The sequence below is a fragment of the Pholis gunnellus genome, assembly GCF_910591455.1.
Source record: "Pholis gunnellus genome assembly, chromosome: 2".
NCBI classification, from domain to species: domain Eukaryota; kingdom Metazoa; phylum Chordata; class Actinopteri; order Perciformes; family Pholidae; genus Pholis; species Pholis gunnellus.
The window spans coordinates 18,938,127-18,948,870 of NC_136536.1; the positions used below are offsets into that span (position 1 = coordinate 18,938,127).

The 10,744-nt window shown below is 44.4% G+C and overlaps 1 protein-coding gene across 1 annotated transcript in view; it reads left to right on the forward strand.

The window, feature by feature from the left end:
* Positions 1-1,783: 1,783 nt before the first annotated feature.
* Positions 1,784-10,744, forward strand: part of mtcl2 (microtubule crosslinking factor 2) — a gene marked incomplete at its 5' end in the record, with an annotated part of 84,931 nt that continues 75,970 nt past the window's right edge. The window contains 3 exons of the mRNA XM_079173048.1: positions 1,784-2,719; positions 7,007-7,108; positions 7,422-7,544. Coding sequence (XP_079029174.1) covers positions 1,784-2,719; positions 7,007-7,108; positions 7,422-7,544 — 1,161 coding nt within the window. The remainder of the gene's footprint in view (positions 2,720-7,006; positions 7,109-7,421; positions 7,545-10,744) is intronic.

Sequence of the window (10,744 nt, forward strand, 5' to 3'; positions counted from 1 at the left end):
TGTTAGCATTGTCTTTGTGAGCATGCTGTGAGCAAAGAACCATTAAATTACAGCTGCACAGAGCTGCTAGCATGGCTGTAGACTCTTTTTATAAACTAATGTAAATGATATGAGAATATGTTTTTGTATTTTGATGCTTTAGAGTAGTCATTGATAGAAAGGCTCCAGCAGCACTGCATAGCTGCCTACATTCTGAATCATTAACCTGTAGAGTGCAGATAACGTGTTGACTGAGGAATCCTGGGCTTTCTTCTCTTTCTAGCTGATATCTGACACACACACACACACACACACACACACACACACACACACACACACACACAAAGACAGGTAACCTGAGATATTGTGCTGTGCTACCATGGAATTCCACAATGGCTGTATATCCTCTTGTATTAAAGATTATGTTGGATATTTTATGGAACATAATACCCAATTATCTTTAACTGACAAATTGAAATATTCTTACTGCTGCTAATTCAATTTACCAAATGTTTTATTCAGTTGATTATTATTTGTGTGGTCTGATTCAGTATATTTAAGAGAATGCACCAACCCATCAGCCAATAATATTAGGGGTACCAATTATTGGGAAATATTTGGCAGAAAAGACTCAACTTTTAACCAAAAGATACCGGATTATTATAATTTGATCATGAGAGAGAGACTTTTGCCAAATCAAATTAAGGGTTCATGTTTATGTGATGGATTATCTCCTTCTGCGGAAACAATATTGTGTTTGTTTGCTTGTTTTTCAAATTAGTATGTATCTATTCATTGATTAACAATTCCACATATAGTTTTTAGGAGCATAGTCTTTGATTATTTGGTCACTTTGGTTATTAACCGTGTCTTCTCTTCTGTCTATTGTGTGTATTGTCTTATCTGTTGATCCTGTTTCCGAGCTGCTGCATGCAACAAAACGTATAAATATCTATCCATAAAAATAAACACAAATAATAAATCCTGATAGTGTGCAGACAGCAAAAAAAAGATGGCGAGGAGGGGTCTAGCCCTACTGGACAATGGTGTCATTTTGTGCCTATGGCCTTCCATACACTGACCTGTACATAAATATATTTGAGTAAAGTGTATTTGGAATGCAATTGCCCCTGTCCCATTTTATCATTGATATATATATATATATATGAAGTGTTGGCTCTATAACAATGCAAAGCAAGTCAGGGGGAATCCTGCTGCAACTCTCAGGGCATCCATCCATTATTTTATTTTCCCTGCTCCCTCCTGTCTTCTAATATCCTGCAATGGTGGCGACAGAGAGCTGCAGAAGTAATTATTTCTCTCTCTCTCTCTCTCTCTCTCTCTCTCTCTCTCTCTCTCTCTCTCTCTCTCTCTCTCTCTCTCTCTCCTCCTGGTCCGTTATCTGGGCGGAGAAACCGGGAGAGAGGGTAGACCATATCCACCACACTGCCTCTCTGTTCTCACCCACAACTCCTCTGAGCAGGAACCGGCTGGTTGATGTCATCGAGACAGGCATCCTGAAGAGAGGAGGGGATCTATCAGAACAAAGCGGAATAAATTACTATTTTTGCTCCACGCGCACATTGGGAAACGGGATTATTTGTTGCGTTTCTGCAGCTTTTGGACTCCGCTTCCTGCTTCTTCGCCTTGTTGCTCTACGGGAGCTCTCATTGTGGTTGGAGCGAGGATCCCCTCCTTTTGTGTTGCTCTGCGGTTGTTTATCCACACACCAACTTCTGCCTCCTGTTCCACCAAATAGGAGGTCTCATTTCATTTTTTTCTCGCTTCGGCATAAACGGAATGAATGACAAAAACAAAGGAGGTTGATGTCCATAACTCTCCGAGTCACCTCGCCTTCGCCTCGCCCAAGGAACGGAGACTCCATCTCCGGCAGAAGATGGAAAGCGGAGGCGGGACGGAGGGCTCGGACAGCGGGCAGCACGCGGAGCTCCCTGCGATGGTGGCCGCTCATCCTGCGGGCGAGAAGAAGAAGAAGATAAACCGGGCTCCGTCCCCGGCCAGACCGAAGGACGTGCCCGGTTGGTCGCTCACCAAGATCCGCGGAGGGATTGGGACCCCGACGCTGAGCGTCAAACCGGGAGCCATCCACCTGGGGAGCCGCATTTCCAGGCGCAGCCCCGTGGGAAGTCTCGCTGGAAAGGACGGCAGAGCGGAGAAGAGCGGTGGTGGGAAACCGGCGGGCAAATCCTCCTCCTCCTCCGCGTCGTCTAAAACGGCCAAGGCGGCCAAGAGCTCCGGTGGGCGGAGGAAGGTGTCGGACGCCAGCATCGGATCCGACGATGCATCGAAGGACTCCGGCTGCGCCACCGGGAAGCTGTCCCCCACCGACAGTAGCTCCGAGCTGTCGGACTGCGCCTCTGAGGAAAACAAGCTCTACACGGACGCTGCGAGCAGCGACGCCGAATCAAGGAGCAGCCGCGGCGGCGATAAGCCGCCCAGGGAGGGCGTGTTGGCGGACAGAGCGAGCCAAAAAGCCACCGCCAGGACCACCTGCTCCTCCGCAGAGAGGGACTGCAAGGACCGGCTCTCCCTGGGCGTGGAGACCGGGGAAGGGAGCATATCCCCCGGCGAGGAGCGCTCGGTCACCTCGTATGACAGCAGGGTCCCTGCCAGCACATCCCTGGCTTTCTCAGACCTCACAGAGGAGTATATGGACGGCATGCACGAGGAGTTTGTCCGGGAAATAGAGGAGCTGAGGTCTGAGAACGATTACCTCAAAGTAAGTCCGTTATATTCGCATGAGTCAACTATACATGGTTGATTACACGTTTAATAACAGACAGCATAAACAAAACGTACGTTATACATGATTTGATTATCTTTCATTGTCAGTTTGCTTTAAACCAAGATGCAAAAACAAATCCTCACTCTCAGATTTAGAAATATGGTGTTTTATTATACAGTCTGTTGGGTTTCTTTACCATGTTCACTGTGACTTGTTTCCCAGTGTGTAGAAATGCCTTTGGATCCCATCCAAGGCTACTCACTACACGGGTGATGATGATGTTATGAGTAGAGAGTTTGCCCCCTCAGTAGCACATGAGCAAAACATGCAGCCTTGTGGCCTCAAACGTTTCATATGGAATATCTTCTCCTGCAATTTAGGGGATTTCCTTTTATGATAAATTGTTCAAAATCATGTATTCAGAAATTCTATTGTTGTGTCAAACTGAAAAACAACCAAAACGTAATGCTCAAAACAACAGCCAGCCCATCACTGCATCACCGAGTACCTGGGCTCACTGTGGGATTACATGTCATCAGACATCGACACTAAAGGCATCTCTCAGCTCCCACAAGTGGCGTCTTGTATTATACGTCCATGGATCCACCGGTCAAGCGGATCCATCCAGCCCTGACAGTGATTGATGAGAGAAAGGATCAATTATATTAGCATGTCCCCGAGCACTAACTGGCAGTTACCAGACAAGCCGATAATTGTCAGATTGATTGTGGAGGGTGATTGTTTCCTCCTCATCTTTTCTCATGGAGCTGTGCAACAGTGTTGGAGACTTTAGGTTCTTGGTGGACCTTCATCCTAAAGATGGCTCCACACAGCAGAAGGGTTTTTTATTGATCACTGTGGTGATGCATTTACTTTTTTCCCCTTGTAAACACTAGCCGTGATGCCTTCGACATAACACGGAATACAATTCCACTATTATTAATAATTATGATCATTGCTTGCTATTGTTATGTGGCCCTGATTAGCTTCAATTTCAGCCATTTATCAAGCAAACATGTGAAAATCACGATTTATTGTCTTTTCAGACGTCATTAGGATTCAACGGCATGCTTTTTAAATCTTTTATTTATATATGATAAGATACATGCATATTTATAGCAGGTGCAGATCTGCAGCTGTGTGTATGTGTGTGTGCGTATTGCCGTCTATACATTCAGGCAGAGCTGTTGCCTGAATATATAGGTCATCATGTAACAGAGTTAGCTTAATGGACCACCCCAAAGCCTCATGGGAGGCCTGGCAGTGAAGTGAGTGTGTGTGTGTGTGTGTGTGTGTGTTGATGCAGCTGTGAGGAACACCTGTTTAGTAATCAGAAGATGAAAACAACATGCTGCTGTGGTGTCAGGCTGCCCCTCAATCTCTCGCTCTGAGTCTGATTACTTTTCCTTTTTTTTAGATTTAGCTTCTAATCCACGCTCTCCAGCACGCTCTCTCTCTACTTCCACCCATCCCTGTTCTCCGTCAGTGCAGACTTCTAGTCCGTCTTTGACTGCAGCTTCATGCAGGGCTGATGAATGTGCTGTTTGTTGGTGCAGCTACTGTTTCAATTAGGAGATCAAGACAACTAACAGCTGTTGGAGTCTGTAATTATGAATTCATATTTCAGCGTGCACGGTGTTTGTGTCGTATTGCTATGCGACATGTTAACAGCCGACATAATAATAATAATAATAACAAACAACATGTAGTTCTTTCCAAACATGGGCCTTTTCTGAGCTTCATTTTTAGGAATGTCGGTCCTGTGACTACAACTTAAGCTGATAGTTGAGCATCTGTCCAGGCTAAACCTGTATGGATGACTGTTTTAGCCTACTCACTACTACATTTCAATACTCACAATATTTCATAAAGCAGAGAAGGATTATGTGGCATTAAATGCTTGTAATGCTGGATTTAGTTTATGTTCCCGTGTCGTATTGAGGCAGTTCTCTGAATGTTGACCTCTTTAAATATGCCGTTCCTTCTCTGATGTGCTGATGTCATGAAGGTTTATGAAGTTATGGTTCGTGACAGACAGACACATGATGGCTGCTTTTATGTCTCTTGTGTCATGCTTCCATATTAACTCAGATTCCATCCAGATCCACTTCATGTGTGTAAATGTAAGCCCATGGTCCATTTAGTGCCGGGTAATATGGCTATCAAATACAATCTCAATGTCTTTAAAGGAACTATTTTACATTTTGTATTACTTATATAGTTTACTGTCTTGTTAAGAGTTTCATAAGATTACGAATATGAGGCTACAGTTAAGCTAAGTTAACAAAATGTGGGCCCAAAAAACACGTGTCGTTTTTACCTTTTTTATTTCTGTAAACAAACAACCAGTCACCTGTTAATTAGTGAGCTTTAGAGTTTATTGTAAATGGACCGTTAACACAGCAGATGTGCGAGAGCTCTGATTTGTAAGCAGTCTGGCTCACTCAAAGCTGACATCTGATTGGTTGATTCAATCTCCTGACTGGCTGGCTGCTCACATGATAGAAAGCATCTTCGCCGCTCTTCTTTAGCTGTAAAGCAGGTCAGTGGACCACCTCTCTCAGTCTCTTTCTCAGTCTCTCGCCACATTAACTTGCGATTCCCTCGTTTCGTGTCCTCACATTCTAACTCTCTGCTGTCGTGTTTTATCTCCCTCCCCGTCTACATTTATTTCATGCTCTGTTTTTCCCAACCCTGTCCTGTTCTTTCTCTTTCCTTTCCTTCTGTTGTTTCTGTTTCGTTCCTTTTCTTTCTTTCTTCTTTCCTTTCCTCGCCTCCTTTTCATTCTCCTCTTTCCTTTGTTTTCATGCCCTTAATTGCCTTTACTTTGCTGATCTTTCTTAGTCATCATCTAGACTTCTCTGTCTTACTCTTCTCTCCCTCCTTCCTTTCATTCCTTTTTTGCCTTTCTTTCTCTTTCCTACTTTCCTGTCCTTAGTTCCTTTTTCATTTCATCTTTGGCCCCTCGTTCCTCTGTATTGCAGATGTGTAGCACAGTGGTCAGTGTCGTGCAGATTGCTTCCTGCGGCAGTCTATTTGAGCTCGATCACACACAGAGACACACAAACTCACACAAGCACACAGTGTTGTGTTTGCTGCATGCTGCACCAAACACAAGTTACCTTAATCATTAACATGTTGACAATCCATACTCGTACAAATTGTTCATACTGCAGGTCGTAGCAGCGTAGACACACCATACCCACTCAATCCCTTTCTTTGCTGTCTTTTTCCACACACACACACACACACACACACACACACACACACACACACATCCCCAGTGCTCATTGTTGCTACAGTAGAGGCTGACCCACATTATCCACTGTAGTACATTTTGACAGCACTAGTACTACTCCTACTACAGCCGCTTGTACTCCTTTTGCTTATTTTGCTTACACATCACACACACACATTACACACTCTTGGAAGCACACTGTTGTGTAACAGCCCGCCTGCTGTCCCTTAAAGCCCAGCGACACAGACTTCTTGGGGTGTGGTGCATTTCAATGCAGAAACACACACGAAAACAAGAGCTGCACCTTAGATACGATTCAGAGGGATGATGCAATTTATGCTCTCAGGCTTAAATGAATAATGTACTGGCTTATTTATGGGTGGTATTTCAAACATTTTTTATTTATTTAAACGTCTGTTTAGATATTTTGAGTGTAGGAATTTACTTTCCTTTTCTCTCAATTTCCCGGCAGGGACTGTTTAGAGTCTGCTCTGAAGGTAATCTGATAACCTGACCCCGACCTCTGACCTCCTGGCTGGGGGACAGAGAGGAGAATCAATACAGTATCATATTACTTACTGCACCCCTCTGCTACTTACAACGTGGAGCTTTATCTATAGCTAATGACCCTTTTTATGAGACTTGAGAGAATATTACACAGCAGTTCGTTTTAAGAAGACACCATTGGTTGTAATGGCTACACTGATAATGAGGTTGACGAAGACGAAGATGTGGTGCCTTACGACAGCGAGCAGCGATTGATGGGATGGATTGCGAACAAGGTTAATGGATGATGATTTTTTGATGAGGACGACAGTCTTTGCATTAATGACAAAGATGCTAAAAGCTTTAATGGCTCCTATTAAACGCTACAGGATTCCCTTCATGGCCCACATACTGCATGTGCCCACAATGCTGTCAGCACTCAGTTACAGTCAGTTAGATGTCTGTGCAATAAACCTGCTCTTTCCCTGCAGGTTGAGTAGTATTGTTGAAATGACAGGTGCACTTACACACTCGCTCTTCTTCCCCCCCGTCCCCAGGATGAGATGGAGGAGTTGAGGTCTGAGATGCTGGAGATGCGGGACATGTACATGGAAGATGACGTCTACCAGCTGCAGGACCTACGGCAGCAGCTTGAGCAGGTACGACTGTGGGCGGATAGACATCATCGAACCTGTGCTCTCGCTTTGACGCGATATCCTGATTTGGAACTTTAAATGTATAAAAAAACACAGTCAGAGGCTGGCAAAATGTTTTGAAAGTAAGATAGCGGGCAATCAATCATCTGAATGTCATCGCTGAGCAGGAGGGCCTACACACAAGGCCAGCACGTCTGCATGTCTTCTTTTGTATTCTAATGGCTGCTCCCAAGGCAGATTTTCCTTGAAGGAACGCTAAAAGTGAAGCAAAGAGGGCTCAGAACAGATGACACATAACGGCTCTTCTGTTTCTCAGGCAAACAAGACCTGCCGCATCCTGCAGTACCGGCTGAGGAAGGCAGAGCGGCGCTCCCTCCGCGTGGCCCAAACAGGGCAGGTGGACGGAGAACTGATACGAACGCTGGAGCAAGACGTCAAAGTGAGTGTTGGTGTGTCTGAGGGAGAGTGGCTGTCTGAGTGAAAGAGGCTCTGAAGTTGTGTCACGGCTTGAGATCAGCTGTGTTAATGCAAACAGTATACAAGCAGGACAGAGAAAGTGAGATGTCATAATAATTTTATCAAGTCAAAGTGTGGCTGTCAGCTGGTTTACTGATTTTAAAGTGCATAGTCTCGACTGCAAAATGCCCACTCAGTTTGTGAGGAATTGTTTGAATGTAGATATGTTCCCTCAATTAATATAAGGCCACTTGTGTAACAACATTTTTCGTATCATAGATTCTAGTATTCTAATGTTGCAAAGCTGGCGGAAATGATCTGAGTAGACACACCGATACAGATACCGATCGATCGCGTTCATCTCGCGTTTCAGACCAACTTCGCACACGCACACAGATGAAGTAAATGTACATATAGACAACGCTCTCTTTTACAAGCGTCCCACACAGTACACATACACACCAGTCATCACAATCACTTCAGGAATCCCTGGTAGAGGCCAGTTATACACAAACTGAGTGCAGGCTAAAGCCTCCGTGTGTGTTTTCTGTCACACCGACGCTGGACGATGGATACACTCGGTTAAATTCACAACGTTCCGCCAACATTTTTTCATGTGATAGAGGATACAATGAGGCCTTTATACCCTCGAAGAGAGTGAGCGTGTGTGAGAGTGTGATGTCATGGGCTTTCTGTTGGCTGTTGCTGTCTGTCTCTCCGCTGCGGTCTCCCCATCTGGTTGTTTTGGAAGAAAGGAAGGAGGGAGAAAAAAAGGATGAGCGTACATCCTGCGTCTCTGACGGGGAAAAAGGGGGATTGGTTCCTTTTTGAAAATTCAAATCGGCCAATCAGAGAGGGAGGATGAGGCGGGAGGAATACAAAAAAGAGAAACTAACAAATAAATCTAAGAAAGTAACAGAGATTACATTACAGTCATTCAGCAGACGCTTTTATCCAAAGCGACTTACAATAAGTGTATTCAACATCGGTATTCAAGAGAACTACTAGTCACCAGAAGTCATAAGTACATCTCCTTTTTTAAAAAGATGAAATAGCGTAGGGAAGATAAGGACTTCAAGAAGGATTAGTTTATTTTGAATGGAGGTCTCACTTGAATTTGAGTCTTTAGTAGCGTTAGGATAAAGAGCGAGGTCAGAAGTGATGGATGAAATAGACAAAGCTTGAGAAAAAACAAACAAGTAAATCTGTATCTGTTGAGGGACCATAAACACCGGATACTGAAAACATATACAGTGCAGGGAGACAAACCTGACCTCTCACACACATGGCTGATTGTGTCGTCTTGCTGCCAGAGCCAGAGACTCAGACGGCAGGTCAAGTTACACTACGTGGTGTGTGTGTGTGTGCGAGCGCATTAATCCCATGCTCAGATCCTTTTATGCCGGCCTCTCTCAGTGACTTCTTAGTTTATTCTGGTGGCTTTATCCTTAGCCTCATAATAACACTCACTACTGCCTCTGTCACTCAACACTGAGTCAGCTCTACTGGAAAAAAAACGTACCAAGCAGTAAAACACAAACAAAGACATTTAAAAAGCACTATAAACAAATGATTGGTCTGAAGGCTCTTAAAACTCAAGAATAACACGAATACTAAAAGTAACAACTGTAAAAGCTGTGGATTCCTGCACATCAACATCATCCATCTGTCTACTGCATACTACTTGTTGTGATGCTTAATGGCAGACTGCACGCACACACTCAACACAGCTCTCTGTAGAAAGTTAGAAATGACCTTTTGTCGACAACATCACCAGCTACCATCATCAGCTAACAGCATATTACGCTATTTAGCATGTTGCTATCACCGGCAGCATGCTGCTCGACCCACCAAGCAACAGCTAAACAGTCACCCTCAGCTCCCTCACCTTAGCAAGCAACAAAGCATACGTGTGCTACCACGTCACCGCATCACGCTAACACAACGTGCACGCTAACGGCAAGTAAACCGCTTCTGCTTCATTTTGTAGTGCAGATTGAAAAGAGAACACAATTTAGCAGTTGTTTACATTTAATAGATGGTCCCTCCCGAAGACAGTAATGCCAATGGTGTCCAATGTGGGAAGGAAACTTATAACCTCTAAAATGACGCGAATCAAAACAATGCGAGACGGGAAAAAAACACTCTTTGCATTATCTGCTAACACGTCATGGACATGTGCAACCTGTTTATGTGGTTACAAGTACACATGCCTTTGTAATGCTCTTTGTTTTCAGGTTTTGTCATTATGTATAGATATGTTTTCTGAAAATATCGTGATTTTGTCGAGGGGATTTAAAGTGATTGTGCCTTCAATGTCCTCAAATACCCCCAAAAAGTCTTTGTTTACTGATTCAAGGAGACTCTGATTGGCAGATTTTGCTCTAAATGAGCCCCTCTTGGAACGAGTACAAAGCATAAAATGCTTCATATAAAGTGGGGAGAAAAAAATTGGGATAAAATGCAAATGAGTTGGTGTTTAGCTGCTACTGAGACACTCAGAAAGTGAAAAACAACGAATACCCTTGTTATCTGGGACAAATTTAGAGATGCTTTTTGGATAGTCACTGATGTTCCAGAGATTCTTCTGCAGTGTCGGAAGCTAAAGTGCTGCTGTTGGACACGTCCACTGAGTGTTGCCTTCACGGTCCAACTTGACCTTGAACTCACTGAGCTGCTCTACGCTGAGCTGCTTCACAAAGGAAATTGGCTTAACTACAGTGAATCCTTAAAGGCCCTCGATGTGATGACTCACCCACATGCAAATGCACACAAATTGGCAAAGGCACACAGACTCAAAGCGGCGCACCGGAACACACAGGAACTCTCTCCCACACCTTCTTTTTCTGCTCGCTCAAACTTTGTCTGTCCTTCACTCTGCTGTTCCCTTTGTGTCTCTCTGGTCATGTGACCTGTCGGTGCTCCTCGAGGGAGAACGCGGGGGGGGGGGGGCCTGGTGTGAGTGACAAAGACAGATGGAGAAACGATAGAAGGTTAACTGAGGGAAATGGAGAAACAGAAAGACTGTGTGTCAGTGTAAATGTGTATTCAAGTGAAAAAACCATATAATTGTGTGTGTCACATGCTCTGACTTGTGTTGTTTTACACATCTTGTGTGTGTCGGCTTACATGTGACCTCATGCGTGTGTGTGTGTGTGTGTGCGTGTGTGCGTGGGTGCGTGG